Source organism: Cherax quadricarinatus, chromosome 76 (genome assembly GCF_038502225.1).
Source record: "Cherax quadricarinatus isolate ZL_2023a chromosome 76, ASM3850222v1, whole genome shotgun sequence".
Lineage (NCBI taxonomy): Eukaryota > Metazoa > Arthropoda > Malacostraca > Decapoda > Parastacidae > Cherax > Cherax quadricarinatus.
The window spans coordinates 1,261,883-1,289,363 of record NC_091367.1 but is presented as its reverse complement, the minus strand read 5'-3'; the positions used below and the strand labels follow the sequence as shown (position 1 = coordinate 1,289,363).

Sequence of the window (27,481 nt, the reverse complement as noted above, 5' to 3'; positions counted from 1 at the left end):
CTTCACTGCTAGGTGGTCTTCACTGCTAGGTGGTCTTCACTGCTAGGTGGTCTTCACTGCTGGGTGGTCTTCACTGCTGGGTGGTCTTCACTGCTAGGTGGTCTTCACTGCTAGGTGGTCTTCACTGCTAGGTGGTCTTCACTGCTAGGTGGTCTTCACTGCTAGGTGGTCTTCACTGCTGGGTGGTCTTCACTGCTAGGTGGTCTTCACTGCTAGGTGGTCTTCACTGCTAGGTGGTCTTCACTGCTAGGTGGTCTTCACTGCTAGGTGGTCTTCACTGCTAGGTGGTCTTCACTGCTAGGTGGTCTTCACTGCTGGGTGGTCTTCACTGCTGGGTGGTCTTCACTGCTAGGTGGTCTTCACTGCTAGGTGGTCTTCACTGCTGGGTGGTCTTCACTGCTGGGTGGTCTTCACTGCTGGGTGGTCTTCACTGCTGGGTGGTCTTCACTGCTAGGTGGTCTTCACTGCTAGGTGGTCTTCACTGCTAGGTGGTCTTCACTGCTGGGTGGTCTTCACTGCTGGGTGGTCTTCACTGCTAGGTGGTCTTCACTGCTAGGTGGTCTTCACTGCTAGGTGGTCTTCACTGCTAGGTGGTCTTCACTGCTGGGTGGTCTTCACTGCTGGGTGGTCTTCACTGCTAGGTGGTCTTCACTGCTAGGTGGTCTTCACTGCTAGGTGGTCTTCACTGCTAGGTGGTCTTCACTGCTAGGTGGTCTTCACTGCTAGGTGGTCTTCACTGCTGGGTGGTCTTCACTGCTGGGTGGTCTTCACTGCTAGGTGGTCTTCACTGCTAGGTGGTCTTCACTGCTGGGTGGTCTTCACTGCTGGGTGGTCTTCACTGCTAGGTGGTCTTCACTGCTAGGTGGTCTTCACTGCTGGGTGGTCTTCACTGCTGGGTGGTCTTCACTGCTAGGTGGTCTTCACTGCTAGGTGGTCTTCACTGCTAGGTGGTCTTCACTGCTAGGTGGTCTTCACTGCTGGGTGGTCTTCACTGCTAGGTGGTCTTCACTGCTAGGTGGTCTTCACTGCTGGGTGGTCTTCACTGCTGGGTGGTCTTCACTGCTAGGTGGTCTTCACTGCTAGGTGGTCTTCACTGCTAGGTGGTCTTCACTGCTAGGTGGTCTTCACTGCTGGGTGGTCTTCACTGCTAGGTGGTCTTCACTGCTAGGTGGTCTTCACTGCTAGGTGGTCTTCACTGCTGGGTGGTCTTCACTGCTGGGTGGTCTTCACTGCTGGGTGGTCTTCACTGCTAGGTGGTCTTCACTGCTGGGTGGTCTTCACTGCTGGGTGGTCTTCACTGCTAGGTGGTCTTCACTGCTAGGTGGTCTTCACTGCTGGGTGGTCTTCACTGCTGGGTGGTCTTCACTGCTAGGTGGTCTTCACTGCTAGGTGGTCTTCACTGCTAGGTGGTCTTCACTGCTGGGTGGTCTTCACTGCTGGGTGGTCTTCACTGCTGGGTGGTCTTCACTGATGGGTGGACTTCACTGCTGGGTGGTCTTCACTGCTGGGTGGTCTTCACTGCTGGGTGGTCTTCACTGCTGGGTGGTCTTCACTGCTGGGTGGTCTTCACTGCTGGGTGGTCTTCACTGCTAGGTGGTCTTCACTGCTGGGTGGTCTTCACTGCTGGGTGGTCTTCACTGCTAGGTGGTCTTCACTGCTGGGTGGTCTTCACTGCTGGGTGGTCTTCACTGCTAGGTGGTCTTCACTGCTAGGTGGTCTTCACTGCTAGGTGGTCTTCACTGCTGGGTGGTCTTCACTGCTGGGTGGTCTTCACTGCTGGGTGGTCTTCACTGCTGGGTGGTCTTCACTGCTGGGTGGTCTTCACTGCTGGGTGGTCTTCACTGCTGGGTGGTCTTCACTGCTGGGCGGACTTCACTGCTGGGTGGACTTCACTGTTCTCATTGCAAAATATTTTCTGCCGTACAGTTTCTCTGATTGCGAATGTAGGAGACGAGGAAGAGCAGAATGGGAGAATTAAAAACTGAAGCGAGAGGGAAGTAGGGAAAAAGAGAAGGGGAGAAGAGAGGAAAATAGGAGAGACAGGGAAATAGAGGAGAAGAAATAGGTAAGGGGAAAATGGAAAGATAGGAAAATCGGGGAGAAGAGCGGAAAATAGGCCCAGTGAGGAAAATAGGAGAAAAGATAGGCATATAAGGGAGCAAAATGAAGTAGAGAGGGGAAACAGGAATGAAAGAGGGAGAGATAAGGGTGAAAAAGAGGACAAATTAAGGAGTTGAGAGGAGAGGAAAAGTGGAAGAGTTATCCACCGGACCTCTTCTTCCTGTTCTCTTCATCTACGACATTTCTCTCCTCCTATTCTGTCTCTTCATCATAGGAACCTAAGACGTAATAGATGTTGATCTATTGTTACTGTGTACCACAACGTACTCGTCGAAATTATTGTGAAATAGAATTATAATTGAATAATTACGAGACTAAATAGTTGCATAATAATGAGTGTAAAACAGAACAATAATTGTAAAAAGAATAATAATTGTAAAACAGAGCAATAATTGTAAAACAGAATAATAATTGTAAAACAGAATAATTGTAAAACAGAACAATAATTGTAAAACAGAATAATTGTAAAACAGAACAATAATTGTAAAACAGAATAATTGTAAAACAGAATAATTGTAAAACAGAACAATTTTAAAACAGCAGAATAATTGTAAAACAGAATAATTGTAAAACAGAACAATAATTGTAAAGCAGAATAATTGTAAAACAGAACAATTTTAAAACAGCAGAATAATTGTAAAACAGAATAATTGTAAAACAGAATAATTGTAAAACAGAACAATTTTAAAACAGCAGAATAATTGTAAAACAGAATAATTGTAAAACAGAACAATAATTGTAAAGCAGAATAATTGTAAAACAGAACAATTTTAAAACAGCAGAATAATTGTAAAACAGAATAATTGTAAAACAGAATAATTGTAAAACAGAACAATTTTAAAACAGCAGAATAATTGTAAAACAGAATAATTGTAAAACAGAATAATTGTAAAACAGAACAATTTTAAAACAGCAGAATAATTGTAAAACAGAATAATTGTAAAACAGAACAATAATTGTAAAACAGAATAATAATTGTAAAACAGAATAATTGTAAAACAGAACAATAATTGTAAAACAGAATAATTGTAAAACAGAACAATAATTGTAAAACAGAATAATTGTAAAACAGAATAATAATTTTAAAGCAGAATAATTGTAAAACAGAATAATTGTAAAACAGAACAATAATTGTAAAACAGAATAATTGTAAAACAGAACAATAATTGTAAAACAGAATAATAATTTTAAAGCAGAATAATTGTAAAACAGAACAATAATTTTAAAGCAGAATAATTGTAAAACAGAACAATAATTTTAAAACAGCAGAATAATTGTAAAACAGAATAATATTTGTCAAACAATAATAATTGTAAAACAGAATAATATTTGTCAAACAATAATAATTGTAAAACAGAATAATATTTGTAAAAATAATAATTGTCAAACAGAATAATAATTGTAAAACAATAATAATTGCAAAAATAGAACAATTGCAAAAATATAATATTAGAATTGAAAGGAAGATACAAAGTAATATTCTGGGTGATATTAATTGAACAATATTATTGCTGTTGTACAGATTTATATATGTAGGAAATCAGAGTATCGGGGGGGGGTAGCGCCCCCCGCGGCCCGGTCCCAGACCAGGCTTCCCTTGTGATGACCTGATCAACGAGGCTGTTGGTGCTGCTAGCACCAACAGCCTGGCTTATCAGGAGCCGACTTGGTGATGGAAAGTGTAAAATAAATTCTTATTTTCTGGTTATCATCATCACGGGGTAGCGCTAGAGCCGTATGGGTCATACAGCTCCTGGAGAATTGGAGGTTATCAGGTTTGATCCTAGGAAAAGGAGGGTAGATTCATTTCTTTGAAACAGGAGTCTCTCGCTAGCAATTCCCTCTATAAAGACTGTGTTGGAGGAATGTAGTTGGAGGGAGGAAAGCGCTGGAGGAAATGGTTGGAGAGGTAAAAGTGTAAAAGAGGTGTTGGAGGTAGGACGGTGTTTAATTAAGGGTGGGAGGTGTAGGATGAAGGTGATGGAGGGAGGTGTAGGATGGAGGCACTAGAGGGAGGTGTAAGATGGAGGCACTAGAGGGAGGTGTAAGATGGAGGCACTAGAGGGAGGTGTAAGATGGAGGCACTAGAGGGAGGTGTAAGATGGAGGCACTAGAGGGAGGTGTAAGATGGAGGCACTAGAGGGAGGTGTAAGATGGAGGCACTAGAGGGAGGTTTAAGATGGAGGCACCAGAGGGAGGTGTAAGATGGAGGCACTAGAGGGAGGTGTAAGATGGAGGCACTAGAGGGAGGTGTAAGATGGAGGCACCAGAGGGAGGCACTAGAGGGAGGTGTAGGATGGAGGCACTAGAAGAAGATATGGGATGGAGGCACTAGAAGAAGATATAGGATGGAGGCACTAGAAGAAGATATAGGATGGAGGCACTAGAAGGAGATGTAGGATGGAGGCACTAGGAGGTATAGGATGGAGGCACTAGAAGGAGGTATAGGATGGAGGCACTAGAAGGAGGTGTAGGATGGAGGCACTAGAAGAAGATATAGGATGGAGGCACTAGAAGAAGATATGGGATGGAGGCACTAGAAGAAGATATAGGATGGAGGCACTAGAAGAAGATATAGGATGGAGGCACTAGAAGGTGTAGGATGGAGGTACTTGAAGGTGTAGGATGGAGGCACTAGAGGGAGGTGTAGGATGGAGGCACTAGGAGGTATAGGATGGAGGCACTAGAAGGAGGTATAGGATGGAGGCACTAGAAGGAGGTGTAGGATGGAGGCACTAGAAGAAGATATAGGATGGAGACACTAGAAGAAGATATGGGATGGAGGCACTAGAAGAAGATATAGGATGGAGGCACTAGAAGGAGGTGTAGGATGGAGGTACTAGAAGGTGTAGGATGGAGGCACTAGAGGGAGGTGTAGGATGGAGGCACTAGGAGGTATAGGATGGAGGCACTAGAAGGAGGTGTGGGATGGAGGCACTAGAAGGAGGTGTAGGATGGAGGCACTAGGTGTAGGATGGAGGTGTAAGATGGAGGCACTAGAAGAAGATATAGGATGGAGGCACTAGAAGGAGGTGTAGGATGGAGGCACTAGGTGTAGGATGGAGGTGTAAGATGGAGGCACTAGAAGAAGATATAGGATGGAGGCACTAGAAGAAGATATGGGATGGAGGCACTAGAAGAAGATATAGGATGGAGGCACTAGAAGAAGATATAGGATGGAGGCACTAGAAGAAGATATAGGATGGAGGCACTAGAAGGAGGTGTAGGATGGAGGGAGATGTTGAAGGTAGCGTTCACAACATTGTCTGCTGGACAAGAAGCAAGAAAAAATGGTAGATCTGTTGTGTACGACAACAGACCTACCATTTGTTTTGTTGTTGTTAGTCATTCTGACGGTCTTCTTCTCTCTCATCCTACTTTTCCTCTTCCTCTTTTCCGTTTGTTTTTGTTAAGCAGGAATATTCTTTTTCGTGGACCAGGTTCAGCTGTTCGTAGAGGACGAGCAGCGTTTGTTCGTAGGATCATTTGTTCAAAGGAAGGATCACTTGATCGTAGGAAGTGTTATTTGTTCGTAGGAAGGATCAGGTGTTCATTAACAAGGATCAGGTGTTCATTAACAAGGATCAGGTGATCATTGACGCGGATCAGTTCGTATATTAAAACTCTGCTATTGTAGATGGAAAAAACTTAACTAACATTACCCAGAGAAAAAGCTAGTCCAATTTTTGCGTCCGGTTGTCATGGAGCTCTCTACTCAAGAGAGAGACAGAGATAGAAACAGAGAGAGAGAGAGAGATGCATAAATAGGTATGATCAGACTTTAATCATTAACCGGTGGAGAATAGGTAAGAGGTGGGTCTAGGAGCTGTGGATTAATTCCCACAAACGTACATCGGTCGGTGCACATTGCTTCCTCGCACTCAAGCAAATGCACTCAGAAATACCTTTTACAATGGTCCTACGGGATATATTGTGTCTATGTTCTGTAATACGGGCTCTCTTTTACTCGTAGGAGACCCCGAATTGTCCTTTACTACAGCCATAATATACAAACAATACGGTTACAACTTACGGGAATACCAGCGCAGGGCCTCCTACGAGTGAAACACCCAGTATATTGCAAGTAAATCTGTATTTCCCATAGGTATAGTTATTCAAATATACCAAATAAATCTGTATTTTCCAGAGGCATATCTATCTACATGAAGGAAAGTTGGTATATTTCAGGCCAGACTAACTCATGCACTGCACTTTATGACGTCGGAGGCTATCCTGGGGAAAATTGTCCATTGAATACCCCTTTGTCTCGTGGGCTTTCTGGCGTCATGACGTCGGAGGCTATCCTGGGAGACGATTTTTGGTCGGCGAATTCTTTTTCTCCTGCGGTTTTTATACGTGTTACCGTGGCCGAGGATATTCTTGGAAAAAAAAGATTAATTCTTTTGTGTGTGTGTGTGTGTGTGTGTGTGTGTGTGTGTGTGTGTGTGTGTGTGTGTGTGTGTGTGTGTGTGTGTGTGTGTGTGTGTGTGTGCGTGTGTGTGTGTGCGTGTGTGTGTGTGCGCGTGTGTGCGTGTGTGTGTGTGTGTGTGTGTGTGTGTGTGTGTGTGTGTGTGTGTGTGTGTGTGTGTGTGTGTGTGTGTGTGTGTGTGTGTGTGTGTGTGTGTGTGTGTGTGTGTGTGGAAGATGTCCTAGGAAAAGTACCTTGATTTTTGTTATTTTAGCTTTAATTAATCTGCGCCTTGATTAAGGCGTAGATTATCCTGGGGAAAATTGACCACTAAATACCAAAAATCTTAGTCTCTAAGGAAGATCCATCTAAGGAAAAAGAGGGTAGCTCCACTTCCTTGGATCAAGAGTGTTATGAGTGCGATGTAAGTTTTTTCTCGGTCTGTTTTCGTTTTTTATAATGCGTTTTCTGCCTTCATTGAGGTATTTTTTAATTATTATTCTAATATTTGCTTAGATTCTTCAGGCTATCCATAAATATTAATAACCATCGTCTGTTGCCGATGATTATTAATATTTATCTTAAAACCTCTTCGCATTGCTCCTGTTGACACCTGTTTTAGCTTCCAGGCTTCTGTTGAAACCCGTTTTAGTTTCTCGGCCTCTGTATACACCTGTTTTAGTTTCTCGGCTTCTGTTAACACTTGTTTTAGCTTCCCGGCTTCTATTGACACTTGCTTTGGCTTCTCGGCTTCTGTTGATACCCCTTTTAGCTTCTCAATGCCCAGTAACAGCCGTTTTGCTTCCCATTGTCATTTGACATCTGTTGCAGCGCTTCACTGTTTGATAACATGTTTTCCTGTTGCAGATCCGTTCCCCAGATTCTGACGATCCCACGGGCGCCACACACCCCAGGAGGAGTCTGGTGAGTAATCACAGTAACACCTGTTCCTGTGTGGACCTACATTTCTGGGGCCCCTGAAGCTTGAACTGTTACGGTGGTCCCTTTGCAACACCATGCATTAGACCCAAAATTTTTAAGCAGTGTTGACTAAAGTCGTTTTCGGGCCCCTCCGGGATTAAGGACCCCTGAAGCTTGAAGTTTCATTAATTTTAAATTAAATCCTCCCCAGTACACGAGTGATAGAAGAACCTATCTAGCATGGACTAGTAGGCCTGCTGCAGTGTTTCTTCATTCTTATGTTCTATAATATACAGTAATTAAACAATATCGATAAGTTATACAATATATAATAACGATCGTCTGGGTATCTTGATTCCCAAAACGTTTAGAAATAGATACCAAAGTGTTAACATGTGTCTTATTTATCGTCATAATAAATATTCATGGATTATTAGACTAGTACAGGGTTTAGCGCTTAGTTTTGATTAATACTATGATAATAATAATAATAATAGTAATAATAATAATTAGGGTAGTACAGTTAGGGAGCGCGTCTGATGATTATTGAACGGAGGATCGAACCCTCACTATCCCTTGCTCTAATACACTGGACATTAGTGCTTTATATACAATTTACTTTAACAGTTAGTTTAGCATCATTATATAAATAAATATCGTCTCCCTTTATCCGGCATTACGTTCGTTCTATCATCCGTCCATTTATCGGACCCAGTGGTAAAAACCTAGGACATACTTATCAGACAACGTTTCGGTCTTTGATCACTTTCAACACACAGATGTCACCGATACCATAGAACGTAATACAGGAAGCTACAACATTTCAACCAGGCAAAGCACCGCCTACCTAACAAAACAGGAATCAAACGACCTCATTCTCTGCCTGACCTTGTCTCAAATATGGTATTTTTCAAGTCATGTTGTCACACCCGACTCTCCGCCTATATATGTGCTGTTATTTTAATCTCTCTCTGTTAGAAGTTATTAAGATCCCAGGATCGGAACGCTCTCATAAATGTGTCCAGTCTTTGTCTTTCTAAACCAATTTATCGGACTGTCTGTTCATTTGTTTTATTTATTTTGATGTGTTCAGTCTCGTAGCTGACTTGGTAGCGCACTCAGCTCACATATTGAGGTCCGTGGTTCGATTCTCGGTACGACTGTCCTCGCACATTAGGACGTGTTTCCTTAAGACGCCTGCCTGTACCTATTCACCTAGCAGTAAAATAGGTACCTGGGTATTAGTCGGCTGGTATGAGGCGCATCCTGGGGACAAAATTGACCTAATTTACCCGAAATACTCTCCACAGCCTCGCCAGATAACGCACTGGTCTCCAATATTAGAAAGAAGGAGCGCTGCAGCAGGCCTTCTGGCCAACGCTAGGCGCTTGTTTACCGAGATACAGTGGTACTGAACTATTTAAAAAAAAATTTAATGCTGCAGTCGTAATGAGTTTAAACTGTTGTGAATTCCGCCATAAAACATTACAATATAGTTGTGTTTGGTTGTCAGCTATTTGTGATTCATTTAAAATAGCACTTAGAATTTTATATACAAATAGGAAATTCCAGGAATCATTCCCAGGATTTGTGTTGATACGATGGGAGGGGAGTATATGATGAGTGAGGGAGAGGTTAAAAGCGCAGTGAGGGAGTGGAAAAGGAGGGGTAATGAGTAAAACAGAGGTTAAAAGAGCAATGAGGGAGTGGAAAAGGAGAGATAATGAGAGAGTTGTAGAGGACTAAGATGCTTGCAGGGAGTTGTCATCCAAACTGTATTCCGTTTCCGGTTTTCCTCTCTGTCCCTTTCCTTTTTACCTACAAGGGTAAATTTATAATACAGTATGGTCTTGGAGGGACTATAACACGTGAGGTGTTTCGTGCATGAAAGATCTAAACGTGTAAGTCGTTCCACTAAGGGTTCAGTAGGCACGGAACTACGTGTGGCTGATGACTGATGTCACCAGAAGGAAGGGGAAAGGGAGGAAGGGGGGGAAGGTGCTGTCCAGGGGAAAGTTGTAAGTATAGGGTCGTGACATCGTTGCCAAATGTAGCGTCATATCACGCTTCTGGCTGATTGACAGGTGTCAAGTCATGTGTATCGTGACAAGGCACGAGAGCTGTCAGTGACTGTTACTTCCTTGATCGTCATAATTATTATTGGTATTATTATTATTATTATTATTATTATTATTATTATTATTATTATTATTATTATTATTATTATTATTATTATTATTATTGGTGTTAAATGATAGTTTAATATTATTTCCATCTTTTTCATAATTTTATCGTTAAAATTATCATTGCCAGAGGTGACCACGTTAGTGGTCACCTCTGGCTTTCTCATTCTTTCTCATTTCTTGTTCCGTATTTCGTGCTCATAATTCCTTATTTCGTGTTACTCATTCCTTGCATTTTATTTTTTGGCCCTTATTCATTGTTCATTATCTCCTTTATTTTATTCCGTGTTTCATATTCCATTATTAATTTCGTGTCCCTTATTTCTTGCTACATGTTCCGTGTGGCGCAGAAATTTGATTTTGTGCTCTGTTAGTCATCTGGCGATTACGTAAGTGAATTATTCCTAACATGGCTATAGTGGATGAAAGACTCGATGTTTAGGGAGTGGGAGGAGGGAGAAGAAGAGGATGAGGAAGAAGAGAAGGAAGAGGTGAATGTGGAGAAAGAGGGAAGAGCGTAGCGTGGAATTACACTCAAAGGGAAGGCGTAGGAGAAAAAGAGAGAGAATAATTGTGAGAGAGTGAAAGTATGTCGAGGAATTGCAGCCACTGGGGTGTAAAATGTCCAAAATGATCTCTGAAGAATTTCTTTCGTCTCTTCTGCTTGAAAGACGCCTTGTATGTGGGTGGGTGCGGGAAGGAAGAAGAGCGATTGGTGGAATGTTGAGGTAAAGAGAGTAGTAAGAGAGAAAAAGTTAGCATATGAGAGGTTTTTATAAAGTAGGACTGATATAAGGAGGGAGGAGTATATTTTGGGATAGTGCATGGTTGCCACACGAGAGAGAGAGATAGAGAGAGAGAGTTGGGGAAAGTAGCAGCTCTTAGCTTGTAAATAAAGACAGGAACACTTAACCAAACTCCGTAAAAACCCTTGTGTGAAAAAAAAAAAGAAGCGAGGGCGAGCGAAGAAAAAGTCTGGTGTTTAATCTCTTGGCAGGTGGTTGAAGAAAAGAGGTAGGGGGATGGGACCATTTGGATATTGGTCAAGTCATAATATCTGCATAGTTGAGGTGATGACAGAGTAGCCACATAGAGCTCTGCCAGTCTCCCAAGTACGCTCACGGACACAGTGTTCGTGTTCGTAGATTGTTGTTTATCTTCAAATTCAAGACCATAAGAAATTGCTAACACATTAAAAAGTAAGACACATGTGCAACAGTTAGGTATGTTTATTACGAAACGTTTCGCCTACATAGGCTTCTTCAGTCGAGTACAGAAGAGTCAGTAGAAGCAGTAGAGATGTGAAGGTGATGTGATGAGGCCACCACCCTTGAAGACGTTGTTTTGAGGTGGTCAATCCCTCGGCAACAGTAGGTAATTTTTTTTTTTTTCAAAATTGATGATCTGAACACATCGACTCTGTCACGCTACCGTTTGTTTATAACAATTGAGAAGTTATAAATACAAGAGTATTGCTTGTTTGTGGTGTCTGGGGTTGACACCCGCTACTAATTATATGACGTGACCCTACTTGACCTGTGATTCAAGTGAGTTTGTCTAATGAGTGTACGTCTTACCTGCATTAAGAGACAGTCTCGGTACTCCGAAAAAAATCCCCTGGCTAGACTTAAGCTACTGTGGAGTGGAGACTAGATGATGGTCGTCTCGTCTAGTTGTATAACAGACGGGCAAGGAGAAGTCAGAACTTGAGTGGATTACGCCAAGTTACTACATTCTGCTGTATACACTTCGTATCTCTGAGGAGACACTCGATTCCTAGTGTACTGTAACTTTAAGACTGTCCGAACTAACTGATGTTCTATGTGTTAGTTTCAATTATGTTGGATGTTTGTAAAGTATTTAACTTGTACTTGTTACTACCAGTTAATGAGACTTATATAAGATACTGTATACATGAAAAGTAATGTTGGATGCAACCTCGATAGATACTTTAAGGAACCCAAAAACTTTATCTTTATCTTGTATATTAAATACCTTACTTGTAACAAGGTACAAAGATGTCTATATTAAATTAATATAAATTTAACTAGTTTTTGATCGGGGTTTTTGTAAAAGATAATGAAAAGGAATTTGATTATGCTTAAGTATTATTACGAGCATACGAGGGAAAACATTTACTATCTAGAGAAATAAGCTGTTTTCTCAAGCCCATAATAACTCCAAGCTGAAAAACTGATTACCTCAAACTTCTCTTCATTCACGTTCTTCTCTGTACTGGACTGAAGATGCCACTGGCTGGCGAAAACTTTTCCTCAATGTTACACAAGTTTCTCATTCTTCAAGGTGTCGGTTTTCAAAACTATTTACATCACAGGTAGGTAATTGTTGCACATGAGTCTTACTCGCCTCCTAGACGGTGTTTTATAATTCTATTGATGTGAAGGAATAACTGGTAAAGATATGAAGAGAAAGAGAGAGACTTAAGTCAAGAATCATACAGCAAGGTTAGTTAAGATTTGTCAGGAAACAGTTCAAGTGTTTCCTGACGCGGGTCTTAGTCATATGATGACCCGCAGCTGGAACTTTTGGTTATTTGACCGAGGCCTTCCACTGGCATACCCCTCCACTCCATGAAAAATTATGGTTATGTATTCATCATAGAACAAGGAGGATCAAGAATGACCTGGAAGTGATGAGTTAGACACGAGTGTAACACAAATTACATCAACCACTTCCAGGTCTTCTTCCGGGGGTACCTACAGCTAGTTCAGTGATTTTGGTTTTAAGAGGAACATGAACCGAAGATGAGTGTGTACAGTGTGCACCTGCATGTTTTGTTTGTGTAGTGTTGGTATTACATGTTCATATATACGCACTTCAATGTTTTGTTTCGTGTAGTGTTGGTATTACATGTTCATATATACGCACTTCAATGTTTTGTTTCGTGTAGTGTTGGTATTACATGTTCATATATACGCACTTCAATGTTTTGTTTCGTGTAGTGTTGGTATTACATGTTCATATATTCGCACTTCAATGTTTTGTCTCGTGTAGTGTTGGTATTACATGTTCATATATACGCACTTCAATGTTTTGTTTCGTGTAGTGTTGGTATTACATGTTCATATATACGCACTTCAATGTTTTGTTTCGTGTAGTGAGTTGGTATTATATTTTCATATAGTATTTGCATCTTGTTTTTCGCCAGTCATCAGCAGTTCCATCTTAGCATGACAGGTGAGTTTGTTTAGTTGGCAGTTCCAGGAAAACTTCGTCTTGCTGTAGAGAAAAGCTTTCTTTTAAGAACATGCAACGTCACCCCACTTTCAACAGGTTGAAACATTGTCGTACATTATTTTAATAAGATGGAACCCATACCCTACTTTCTGTTAACAGGATGGAAACCCCCACACCACTTTCTATTAACAGGATGGAACTCCCACACTACTTTGCCGAAACTAAGTTTTTTTTAAAACTCAGTTTTTCCAGAGTTTGATTGGTTGTTGTTGTTGTTCTCTCTTACGTCCCGACTGAACATCCTGAGAACACGACCTCTGGCGTCCCGTAACCAAGAAACACTGTCTCGCCCAGTTGTACGACTGTCCTCCATGTGTTGTTGTGATGTTTCATCCTTCTCTGCATCTCTCTTGCGATACGTTTTCATGATGTTTCGTCCTTCTCTCCAACTCATGAAACGTTCTCGAGATGTTTCGTCCTTCTCTGCTATTATGGTGAGAAGTACTTTCTCGGAATTTGAACACAGACATATAGCTAACAATTGGTAACCTACGGATGTACTGTCAATAACTCGGCGAATACGATAAGTGTTTTAATAATATTAAACAAGTACAGACCCGGAATAGAAGATACTGTATAACCCCCTACGGGTTAAGTGCTCCGCAATACACTAAATAGTCTAGCCCAATGAAAATAGGTCGGGGTTTAATTTTATTTGCGTTATTCTATATTAAATCTGTATAATGTGATTTTCACGAACATATAACTTGGTTAAGTAAGTTTATTCAGGTAAAGGTCACATAAATACTTATATAAATTATCATACATAGCAGCATATTATGTAAGAAGCGATACAAGATGCTAAACAACCACAGGGGGAGTTGAATAGTAGCTGTAGGCCTTTCGTGTTACAATGAACACATTATCAGGAGGTTGCAATGTTGTAGAAATGAGTAAGAAATCTCGGCAAATTCGTTCAGAGGGACGCTTGCAAGCTCCTGATGATGTGTTGATTGTAACACGAAAGGCCTAGAGCTATTATTCAACTCCTGTTGTTGCTTTGCATAGCAGCATATGTGTAGATTACGTAGGATAACCCCTAAAAGAGTCAGTGACTTCCATTGGTGGGTTAAGGGGGGTTTAAATCCTGCCGACTACACGATGGCCATTATGGCTACACACGTGTATACTTTTCACCACCAGACAAGTAAGTTTATTCAGGTATACACAAATACAGTTACATAGATTATTGTACATAGCAACAGAACCTGGGATAACCCAAAAAAGTCAGACAAAGTGACTTATTTCCAGTGGGGTCCTTTAAGAATATACTGTAATCCCTAAAATAGGAATTGAAGTAAATTCTGAGTATATGTGTACTCAGTAATAACCCACACAGACAAAAACACAGGAAATTAATTGATCTCTATATATCGATCCCCTTCTGGGATCCTCTTCCGATTTCTTTCAATGAGTATATATATATATATATATATATATACACAGCGATATACACCTGTGTATATACCCTGTGATGCCCTAACATCTGTAACAAGGCAGCAGTAAAAAAAACTTTTGGGTACTCAAAGGTTCAGTAAAAACTTTTTATTTACATCTCATGCTTCTTTTATTAATATTAAAGCGCCACTATTTTTGGTAGCTCTCGTTTTAGCCATTTTTTCCACCATTATTTCTCCCCTTCTAGAGGTAATAAAGGGGCGCGTGCGCGCCTCTTGACTTGTTTTGACTGAGGGGAATTGCTCCGGGAATGAGTAGGTTTATGTCGGTTTCCCCTTGTTTGTCGCAGAGAATGGTGCCATCCCCTCGTGGGGGTAAAACCAGGGTTTAGTGGCACTGGGTGTGGTTTTTTTCTCTTATTAATATTGGTTTTTGCACTGGATGTGGTTTTTCTCTTTGTTGGTTTTATGACACGATGTGGTTTTTCTCTCTATGGTTTTAGGACAATGGCTGTTGTTTTCTATTAATTAATGTTAGTTTAGCAGCACTAGTTGTGGTTTTTCTCTTATTTATATTTGGTTTCTGCTTGTTTAGTTTATTTGGGTTATGTTTAGTGATCTAATAATGTTTTCGGTTTTACACACTGTGTTTAATTAGTGTTTTTTAAGTGGTTTTTTTTCGTTTTCTAATGAAATTAAAAAAACAGTAAATGAATTATTTTCATTTTTCATTAGTCACACAAAGAGATAACAGCTGATATATATATATATATATATATATATATATATATATATATATATATATATATATATATATATATATATATATATATATATATATATATATATATATATTGGTTAATGCAGAGATCATGACAGGGATCATGACCCTCGTGTAGTCGATAGGCTTTAAACCTAATAAACCAATCAGCCTGGAATTATCCTAGTTTTTTTTTTTTATGTGGAGTGTGAAACCTGGCTGTAGTAAACCAACGGATGTTTGAAACTGAATGATTCACCTTGACAGACCGCGTCAGGAGACGCTGTTTCCTGACGGAGAAAACACCATCTTGTGTTGTTTGTTTTTAAGAGACTGTGGGTGCGGGTGTTTCCACGGGGTGGAAACATTACCATCACCCTTTATTATTTTCTAATTACTGAACAGGTAGACGGAGAAGCCAGTAATAATAATTATCTTTATTTCTGTAAGTGCATCATTCAACTTATACAGACCATAGCTAAGATCAGTGGCATACTATTGTAAGCCCCTGGTTATGCAGATCATTTCGGGCAGGTGTCTTTTAGTAAATGCGTCCTAATATTTTCACCCGTACCAGGGATCGAAACACGGACCTCAGTGTGTGAGCTGTGCGCGCTACCAACCAAGCTAAGGGTCATCAATAACTTCCCCTGGAAATATGTCACTTTCACAGTTTGAGGTTATCTTAGGTAATTTACATTATGTATGATAATTGCACTTATGTGAAACTCTTCCCAAGTAAACTTAATATGGGTCACTAAGCTAGTGTGGGTGAGAGAATAATGTTAATATTACAGGTGGGTGGGAGAGGTGTGAAGGAGAGGGAGGGAGAGAAGGGAAGATTGAAAAGGAGAGGTTAAGGGAAGAGGGAAGGGAGAGGAGGAAGAGACTAAAGAGGAAGTGGAGGGGTCAAGATAGTTAATCAGAGAGGAGTGGAGAAGAAAGGGCGGAGTTGAGGGAAGAGGGAAGGAGAATAGAGGGGAGAGGGAAGAAGAGGTAGAAATTTACCTAGTTATTACCTAAGGCCAATTTCGGGGGTCACCGCCCCCGCGGCCCGCTCCCAGACTAGGCCTCCTGATTGATGGCCTGATCAGCCAGGCTGTTGGTGTTGGCAGCATGCAAGAAAACGTAAACACCACAACCTGGCTGTTCAGGAACTTACTTGAAGAACTTATCAAGTTCCCTTTGTGTATGAAGAGAGGGTGTTGAGTCTTGGTCTCTCCACACTGAATTCTCGAAGTGCGCTTATTACACCCCAACTTGTTGAGGGTAATTTGCCTACAGCCTTGAATTCCAGCTCCTGGGTCCTGATTTTGCTTTTGGATTGTTTGGTGGTGCATATTGTTGGCCTGGTTGATCTGTGCCACACCTGTGAACGCTCTCTCTCTCTCTCTCTCTCTCTCTCTCTCTCTCTCTCTCACTATGGTTGTAAGGGGTTCACTAGATGTAGTTGCTCCTGATACAAGACTTTGCACCTACCTTCCCCTTCCTCAGATCAAACCAAATTATCTCCCATTTACCAAGCCCTGTTTGACCCATCCGGGTTCGACGCTTTAGAATAATAATAACAATAATAATAATGATAATATAGGTAGCGGTGTGTGTGTTACAACACTTAGAGCTACATTAATTAACTAGGACGAGGTTGTTATCAACGTGTAGTTATGCTTAATTATATGTAATTAAGCCCATAACATTGCTCGTGTCTCCCCTTCTACTGGGCGTTAATTATAGCAGCCACTCTCATCTCTCTCTCCCCTTTATGTCAGTAATCTTGAATAATATGTTTTTCAGTTCCCGTTTTAAAACACACACACACACACACACACACACACACACACACACACACACACACACACACACACACGGTACAACAACAACCAGAACGGTTTTGGGGAAGGAAAATCCTGTGTCGCAAACCTACTGGAGCTTTATGACAAGGTAATGGAAGTAAGACATGAGAGAGGGGTGGGTAGATTGCATCTTCTAGGACTGCAGAAAGGCCTTCCACACAGTTCCTCACAAGAAGTTAGTGCAAAAGCTAGAGGATCAGGAACGCATAACAGGAAGGGCACTGCTATGGATCAGATAATACCTGACAGGGAGGTAACACCGAGTCATGGTACGTGACGAGGTGTCTGTGTGGGCGCCTGTGACGAGTGGGGTTCCATTCAGTCCTAGGACCGGTGCTGTTTTTGGTATATGTGAATGACATGATGGAAGGGATAGACTCAGAAGTGTCCCTGTTTGCAGATGATGTCAAGTTAATGAGGAGAATTAAATCGGATGAGACGAACGTACTATGCCAAATGCAAAGTTATGAAAATCGGGGAAGGATGAAGAAGACCGCAGACAGAATACAGGCTAGGTAGCCAAAAACTGCAAACCTCACTCAAGGAAAAGAATCTTGGGGTGAGTATAATACCGAGCACATCCGAGGCGCACATCAACCAGATAACTGCTGCAGCATACGGGCGCCTGGCAAACCTCAGAATAGCATTCAGATACCTCAGTAAGGAATCCTTCAAGACTATGTACACTGTGTACTTCAGACCCATACTGGCGTATGCAGCACCAGTTTATAACCAACACCTGGTCAAGCACGTCAAGAAATTATAGAAAGTGCAAAGGTTTACAGCAAGACTTGTCCCAGAGCTAAGGGGAATGTCCTACGAAGAAATGGTAAGGAAAATCGGCCTAACGACACTGGATTACAGGAGGGTCAGGGGAGACATGATAACGGCATATAAAATACTTCGAGGAATTGACAAGGTGAACAAAGACAGGATGTTCCAGAGATGGGACACAGAAACAAGGGGGCACAGTGAAAGATGAAGACTCGGAAGAGCCAAAGGGATGTTAGGAAGTATTTCTTCAGTCATAGAGTTGTCAGGAAGTGGAATAACCTAGCGAGTAAGGTAGTGGAGGCAGGAACCATACATAGCTTTAAGACGAGGTTTGATAAAGCTCATGGAGCAGGGAGAGGACCTAGTATCAATCAGTGAAGAGGCGGGGCCAGGAGCTATGAATCGACCCCTGCAACCATAATTAGGTGAGTACAGAGTAATATTTTTTTCCGAGATTTCTCCATTTAATTTTCCATTGTCCTCATGTTGCAAGTTCCTGAGGAAGAGCCGAAGACAGGGCGAAAGGCCTCGAACTGCTAACCCCCCCCCTCCTCCTCCCCACACCCATACTCCAACAAGCACAAAAGAATAGGGGGTCAACACAGGACAAGTGTGTATCAACAAGTGCCTTTGATAGCTAACACACACACACACACACACACACACACACACACACACACACACACACACACACACACACACACACACACACACACACACACACACACAATATTCACGCAGATCTCCATTAACTGAGGTGTATTACATCTCACGAGGTAGCAAGACTCTTCATCCCCATAGTGGATTAGCCTGCCACACAGGAGGTAGCCTGGCAGCCATTGTGTGTACCTGACTAGTTACGTCTCCGGGGGGTCGAGGCATGGCTCCTCTTTCAGCTGCGTTTTTCGCGCTGTTTATGTGTGTGTGAGAGAGAGAGAGAGAGAGAGGGACCTGTTCTCAGAACAAACCAGCAGGATCTCTGAATTGGTGAACACTCTCACACGTCACCCACTCAGCTACTCCTATCCCAGCACAGCAGGTGGTATTGTGCCTTATACAAGACCACAGACCTACATCCCTGCAGCTGCCTCAGTATCCTACCTCTCTCAAGGGCAGGCACCTTACATGCCCTACACACCCACCACCTCAAGCTGACCACTTCATGAGGAGCCAGTCTATCAGCATCCTGTCGGTCAACATTAGAGGTTTCATTACTAATGTTGGAGAGCTCACACATAGTTTTGTGAACACTCGACGTCCCGACGTGATAGCTGTTCTTGAAACATTTTTGGATGACAGAACTCCAGAAAATTTTGCAAGAATTGCTGGCTACACCTCATGAATGAGAAAAGACAGGCAAGGGCAAGGAGGAGGTGTTGCTGTGTGCTTCTCTAAAAGTGTTCATGTCCAGCACATTGATGTTGCCACCCCTACACATCTTGAAATGATGTTCTTCAAGCTATGCATAAACACTAGTACCTCTGTACTAGCATGTGCAATGTACAGACCTCAGTGGCAGCATGCCGACCCCATCAACTTCCTAATGTTTCGAAAATATTGACTCCCTTCTGCTACAACACAACTGTCAACATATAATTGTTGGTGACCTCAACCAACACCTTATACAGAGGGACTTTGATGACCTTCTTGCAGTATTTGACATGAGAAACTTTGTTGATTTCCCTACTCACATCTCTGGCTCCTCCCTTGACCCAGTAGTGAGTGATCTGGCAGAAGGCATAGTCACTTGTCAACCCCTCGGCTACGTTGGATCGTCTGACCACAAGGCTGTTTTTACGACACTTAAGATCCCAACAGAACGAGGTGAGGAGTCCACACGCACTACCTGGTTATGGAAAAGAGGTAATTGGCCAGCCCTTTGCTCTGAGCTCGCCACCACCGATTGGAATGCTCTTCTCCAAGGGGATTTTCACAACCAAGTGAAAGCCTTCACTGGACACATTCTTAATCTACAACAAGAACACATTCCTCACTGGCAATATGTGACAAAGCCTACAAATCAGCCTTGGTTTGGCTTTCGTTGTAGAGAGGCTGCTACTGCTAAGTACAAAGCATGGCGAAGGTATAAGAGACATCCTACCACCTATAACAGGAACTTGCACAGGCATATGGGTGACGTTCAAAAGTGGGCCATTGCTAAATGGGAGGTGGACACTAAAAGACAGCTAGCATCAGGAACGGTAGGCTACAAAACCTGGTGGTCCCTGGTCAAGGACAGACAAGGTTATCTGCCTGATGAGCTCATTCCACCTGTAAATCGACAGGATGGGACCACCTCTACTAGTAGTCAAGAGAAGGCGGACCTCTTTGCTGAACACTTTGCTACCAAAATGCAAGTTCCTGATCCAGCAAGGGACCCTCCTTGGCTAGCTGCAAGAACTGTGTCAAAACTGTCAGTGGTGACAATAATGCAGGAGGAGGTGCATTTCCTTCTAAAATCGCTTGACCAAGACAAGGCTGTGGGCCCAGACAAGTTGAGCCCAAGATTGCTGAAATGTGCAGACCAGCTAGCAGCACCTCTAACTCGCATCTTTCAGCACTGCCTAGTACAGTGTAAATGGCCCTCTCTGTGGAAAGAGGCAAATGTAGTCCCTGTTCACAAAAAGAAGAGCAGAGCAGAAATCAGCAACTACAGACCAGTGTCACTCCTGTCAATCACTGGCAAGATCCTTGAGACAATAATCTCAAGACAAATGACAGTTTTTTGACTACCACTCACTACTGTGTGATCGTCAATATGGCTTCAGGAAAGGTTACTCTGCTGCTGATCTGTTGTTAAACCTCTCCACTAAGTGGCACCAGTCACTGGATGAATCCAAAGTCAGCTGTGTGATAGCACTGGACATTGCTGGCGCTTTCGACCGGGTGTGGCACCAGGGCCTCTTAGCAAAACTTCAAGCACTGGGAATTGCAGGCTCTACGTTATGTCTCCTCAGTGATTACCTTCATGGTAGATCTCTAAGTGTAGTTCTCAATGGAACGGAATCAGCAAGACATCCTATTGGGGCAAGTGTTCCACAAGGAAGCGTACTGGGACCATTGTTATGGAATGTCTACTTCAACGACCTTCTTCATCTCATCCCAGAATCACATGCATATGCAGACGACTGTGCACTGACATTCACTTATCCAAGAGAAGAAATGCCAGCTGCTCTAAGCTACATCAATCACCAGCTGAGAGCTATATCAGCTTGGGGAAATAGATGGCAAGTAACATTTGCACATGAGAAAACGCAAATGATGATCGTCTCTAGGCACCATGATGGTAATGCTGGTGCAGTAGTAAGGATGAATGGGAGGGTGTTGGCACCTGGAGAAGAAGTTGATATCCTTGGGGTGAAATTTGACTCCAAACTAACCATGAAGAACCATGTTGTAAATCTTGCAAACAAGGCAGCCAGGAAGCTTACAGCACTTCGCCGTATCTCGCATCTGCTTGACAGTAGGGGTTGCAAGATTATGTACGAGGCACAAGTACGCTCACACCTTGAGTATGCTCCACTTTCTTGGTTTGCCTGCCCCCCCCCCCTCTCATCTGCGACTGCTTGACAGAGTAGAGAACAGAGCAAGACGTCTCATCTCTCGCCTGGACCCATCCTGGATAGATCTGTCATTTCAGCAGAGCCTTCAACATAGGAGGGATGTGGGTGGCCTTACTGTTATGTACAAGGCCAATATTGTCAAAGTACCACACTTGGATCCACTCCGAGGACAGCGTGAAACAAGTTTTTATGCCACAAGACGGGCAGAAAGCAGCAACTTCACTCTGGCTGTACCCTTCTCCAGAACATCACTCCATCTGAGATCATACATACCCAGGATGACTCGAGTATGGAACACATTCGTACAGCATAATGATGTCAACGAGATAAAGTCAGTTGATCAAATGAAAATGCTGGCCCACAGATGGCTCCAACTTCATCCTGTTCCCTGCTTGTATGTCTCATAACAAAATAAATGCTTTAAAATGAGCTGATGTAGGTAACAGCTCTTAGCTTGCCAATAAAGTTAGGAATCCTTAACCTGTAAATAGCTTGTCAATAAAGCTAGGGATCCTTAACCTTGTCAAACCTTGTGTAAAAGAGAGAGAGAGAGAGAGAGACAGGCACACAGACACACACACACACACACACACACACACACACACACACACACACACACACACACACACACACACACACACACACAAACACACACACACACACACAGACACACACAGACACACACACAGACACACACACAGACAGACACACAGACAGACACACAGACAGACACACAGACAGACACACAGACAGACACACACACACACACACACACACACACACACACACACACACACACACACACACACACACACACACACACACACAGACACACACAGACACACACACACACACACACACACACACACACACACACAAACACACACACACCTACACACCTACAACAGGCCTAGTGTCTAATCGACATGTGCCTAGGACAAAATGGTAACTAACACACACAGACAGACAGACAGACAGACAGACAGACAGACACACACACACACACACACACACACACACACACACAGACACACACACACACACACACACACACACACACACACACACACACACACACACACACAGACACACACACACACACACACACACACACACACACACACACACACACACACACACACAGACACACACACACACACACACACACACACACACACACACACACACACACACACACACACACACACACACACACACACACACCTACACACCTACAACAGACCTAGTGTCTAATCGACATGTGCCTAGGACAAAATGGTAACTAACACACACACACACACACACACACAGATGGCAGGGAAAGGAGTGATGGTGGTTATACAACGTTGTATGTGTACAACATTCCCTGAAATTGAACCTAGTTCTACGTTCATTGAATCTAACCTATTTCTACGATCCCTGAAACTGAACCTATTTTTATGATTAATGAAATTGAACTTATATTTCTTGAATATTGTTCCAATCACAGTATTGTTCCAGTCAGGATATTGTTTCAGTCACAGTATTATTCCAGTCACGGTATTGTTCCAGTCACGGTGTTCCAGCCACGGTATTGCTCCAGTCACTGTATTCTAGTCACGGTGTTGTGCCAGTCACGGTATTGTTTCAGCCACGGTATTGTTCCAGTCACTGTATTGTTCTAGTCACGGTGTTTACCTGGAGAGAGTTCCGGGGGTCAACGCCCCCGCGGCCCGGTCTGTGACCAGGCCTCCTGTGTTGTGCCAGTCACGGTATTGTTTCAGCCACGGTATTGTTCCAGCCACGGTGTTGTTCCACCCACGGTATTGTTCCAGTCATGGTATTGTTCCAGTCAGAGTATTGTTCCAGTCACATTATTCCAGTTTTCGTTCTTTTAATCAATTTCTACGTTCCTCCCTGTAGTTGGACGCCATCTTGGGTGAGCTGGGCTCTCCGGCTGACAGTGAGCTTAACGACCAGCAGCTGATGGACAGATCTGTCGGAGACGACGAGTACGACGAATACGACGTACGACTCCCAGACTCCGACGACCTTCTTGACGACGAGGACGACGTTGATATCTCCGACGACCAGATGTACCGCGGCCACAGGGTGAGTAGCGGTACTTGTTTAGCGAGTGACGTGGCGGGTGTTGATTGGTGAGTGGGGCTTGTTTAGCGAGTGATGTGGCGGGTGTTGATTGGTGCGTGGGGCGGCACTTGTTTACCGAGTGACGTGGCGGGTGTTGATTGGCGCGTGGGGCTTGTTTAGCGAGTAATGTGGCGGGTGTTGATTGATGTGTGGCGGTTGGTGATTGGTTGATTGATACGATGGGGTTGGTGTGAAGGTTGATTGCTTAATCGCCGTGGGGGGTGCGATGGTTGGCGATTGGTTGATTGACGGGGGGGAGAGGGTTGGGTGGAAGGTTGGCGATTGGTTGATGGATGAGGGTTGGTGATTGCTGGCGGGAAGGATGATTGGTTGATTGGTGCGTGGGGGTTGGTGATTGGTGCGAAGGTTGGTGATTGGTGCGTGAGGTTGGTACGAAGGTTGGTGATTGGCTGATTGGTGCGAAGGTTGGTGATTGGTTAATTGCTGGGCGTGACTGGCGCGAAGACCGGTGATTGGCCGAACGTTAAAAAAAAAAATCGCCAAAATGTTTTCTTCGTCAGGAAAAATCGTCTCTTGACACTAGTCTTAGACGACGACCAGTTAATTGGTCACCTTCCCGCTTGTAAGAAATAAATCACGTTGATTAGGTTAGGTAAAGTTTGTCAGGAAACAGGACAAGTGTTTCCTGACGCGGGTCTTGGTCATATGATGACCCACAGCTGGAGCTTTTGGTTATATGACCGAGGCCTTCCACTGGCTTACCCCTCCACCCCTTTCAAAATTATGGTTATTATAACTAACAGTCCCCGTGTTAGTCATTATTATTATATTATGTAATTATTTTATTATTTATATTAAAAGCAAACGTTAAACCCGTATGAGTAATACATAAACCCTTAAAATAGAAGCTAAACCTATGTTAATTCCGGCTACACTAGCTAAAATATGTTAAAAGCTGTGTCAGTTCCCATTTTCTTGCGATCCTTCAAAGTCGAGGGGAAACTCAGAAATACTTTTCATCTCTCTAAGCTTGGCGAGCGCTGTGATCCCCTGGGAGTACACGTGGTCCCGCCTCACTTGCCACGCACACTCACTCTGTTTTGATGCAAAAGTACATTTCTGGAGTCCTCTTTACGGAAGGGCCGACTTGATGGCATTTTTTAACATAGAAAATAGGTCAGCCTTGGGAAAAGACGCGAGAAATGTTGAGAGAAAGTTTTAGCTAAATTGGAAGAGATAACCAGGACGGTAAAATTAGTTGGGATTTTTAAGCTGAATGGTTGAAGTTTATTTATGTATTTTGACGGAGATAAAGAATTATGAGAGAATTTTGTTAGTATGAGAGCATCCTGAGAGAGGTTTTAACCAGTATTAGAGCATCCTGAAAGAGGTTTTAACCAGTATTAGAGCATCCTGAAAGAGGTTTTAACCAGTATTAGAGCATCCTGAAAGAGGTTTTAACCAGTATTAGAGCATCCTGAAAGAGGTTTTAACCAGTATTAGAGCATCCTGAGAGAGGTTTTAACCAGTATTAGAGCATCCTGAGAGAGGTTTTAACCAGTATTAGAGCATCCTGAGAGAGGTTTTAACCAGTATTAGAGCATCCTGAGAGAGAGAGAGAGAGATTTTTAACCAGGATGGGTTAAATTTGAGCGATATTTCGGTCAGAAAGATGAAATGTGAAAGATTTTACTCTGAAGTGAAAGGTGAGAAATGTTAGCAAGAACGGTGGAGAAGGTTAAAAAGTATATGTACACATAAGTCAACAAATTTAACAGATGAGCCACACCATGCAACACAGTGGCTGACCACCCCAAAGTATTGTTGAGTTCTGCACGAGTATCATTCATGTTGCAAGACTACACTTAACTATTGAGACACTTTAGCACCTCTTTCTTTTTAATCATAATATTGAGACATTTATGCAACATGTGGGAATCTTTATTGAGGAAACGTTTCGCCACACAGTGGCTTCATCAGTCCAGTACAAAGGAGAAAGGTGTAAGGAGAGGAGTAGTTTGAGGCAATCAGTCCCTCAGTCTGGAATCGATGTGTTCAGTCCATCAGTCTTGTGGGATTTCTAAACCGTTAATCACATACGGGTTAACTAGCTTGATATACCTGCGACTGATGTCGCGGGGTGTATCCTTGTAGCCCGGGTTATGGCTAGGATTCCTGCTTTTGATGACCCGTTCAACTAGACTGTTGGTGTTAGGGGCCCCGTGACCCGCAGTAACGCTATCAACGTGGAGGCTGATCACCCAGATGAACTGTAGGGATGTTATGAAGTATTTCTTAATGCACTAAGAATCAACACCTTCCAGGGAGGTGCCTTTGTGTTGATAATGGGGTTCTTGATTAAAAAAAAATTGGGACTGCCTTCCCTTTTCCTCAGATCAAGGCTGATTACCTTCCTTTCCTTAAGTGCTGTTTGATCCCCATGATGTTTTTGCCTCCTACTGAATATAATAATAATAATAGTAATAATATTAATAAACCTTTCATCATATTCGTTTCCTCTTGTTTCCCATATCCTCTTCATCGTTTCCTCTTGTTTCCCATTTGCCTCTTAATGTCCTCTTGTTCCACATTTGCATTTTAACTTCCTCTTGTTCCACATGCGCATTTTAACTTCTTCTTGTTCCACAAATAAATAACAAAAAGGCACAATACCGTGACTGAAACGATACACAAATAACCCGCACATAAAAGAGAGAAGCTTACAAAGTCACACTGTGACTTTGTCAATGGTCCAAGTCGAACCGAAACGTCATCGTAAGCGTCTCTCTTTTATGTGCGGGTTATTTGTGTATTCTTGTTCCACATTTGCATTTTAACTTCCTCTTGTTCCACATTTACCATTTAACTTCCTCTTGTTCCACATTTACCATTTAACTTCCTCTTGTTTCCCCTCTTGATCCATGCACACTTACACTTATTGGTTAATAATGAATATTTTTAACACAGGGATGATTGAACTTCAGTTATATTTGTTCAACTTGACATTTTTCCACCAAATTTCAAAGGATTCAATTAACTCCGTGTATTTGTTTTTGAGGGAATAATCTATCTCCATTATTTGGCATACTTGACCAGATTTCTCAAAAAATGTATATGTGTGTTTTTTTTTTTTTTAGGATAATTGAAAGTGTACGTATTAAATTTCATTCGACTCTGGGCACAAAATATCCGTCATTTTAACTTGGCTCTTTGTGTCCTGCAATCAATGCAACAGAAAAAAAATTGCATTATATTTTCAGAGTGGAAAAATGTAATAGGAGAACGTGAATTATTTTTTTTAATACAAGAGTCTGCCATAAAAAGAAGAATGCCCGTTTTCTGTATCGTTTTCTAAGTGAGTTTTTGTGTCCAGGAAGAAAAACTGTAACGGAATTTCTGTGGAATAGATTTTCTGGTTATAATTTGCCAGCGAGGTCCTCTTGATCCGTGGCACTGGAGCTACCACTTCCCTTCCTTGGATCATACTGTTTCAGAAGCTCAAATAAAATCAACATATCCTAGTAAATTCTGCAAGTCAGTTTTCAATACTCGTGGTGCCTGTTTATTATAATCTCTATTTTAGTTATGAAGGTATTCTTGTCTGGTGGTGACAAGGTTACGTCATTAGGTCTAAGACCTTCGTGTAGTCGATAGGCTTCAAACCCCATTAACCAACCAGTAGGCTACGGGTATATTTTGAGTGCTATAATGCGACATTACAGATAGCTTTCGCTCCCCATTAGCTTTATCAAGCTTGATCGAGCTGACGGGGGAAACGTGCTAAGAACGGCAGGAACAGTGAGAATGAGAGGGATACTAGGAATGACAGGAACAGTAAGTGGTGAGAAGGATACTACGAATGACAGGAACAGTAAGTGGTGAGAGGGATACTAGGAATGACAGGAACAGTAAGTGGTGAGAAGGATACTAGGAATGACAGGAATAGTAAGTGGTGAGAAGGATACTAGGAATGACAGGAATAGTAAGTGGTGAGAGGGATACTAGGAATGACAAACAGTAAGTTGTGAGAGGGATACTAGGAATGACAGGAACAGTGAGAATGAGAGGGATACTAGGAATGACAGAAATAGTAATTGGTGAGAGGGATACTAGGAATGACAGGAACAGTAAGTTGTGAGAGGGATACTAGGA

General features: G+C 42.5%; 1 protein-coding gene across 1 annotated transcript in view; it reads left to right on the top strand.

The window, feature by feature from the left end:
• Positions 1-27,481, top strand: part of LOC128703604 (multiple PDZ domain protein) — a 623,082-nt gene that overhangs the window by 467,448 nt on the left and 128,153 nt on the right. Inside the window, exons 16-17 of the mRNA XM_070101112.1 lie at positions 7,397-7,453; positions 23,141-23,329. Coding sequence (XP_069957213.1) covers positions 7,397-7,453; positions 23,141-23,329 — 246 coding nt within the window. The remainder of the gene's footprint in view (positions 1-7,396; positions 7,454-23,140; positions 23,330-27,481) is intronic.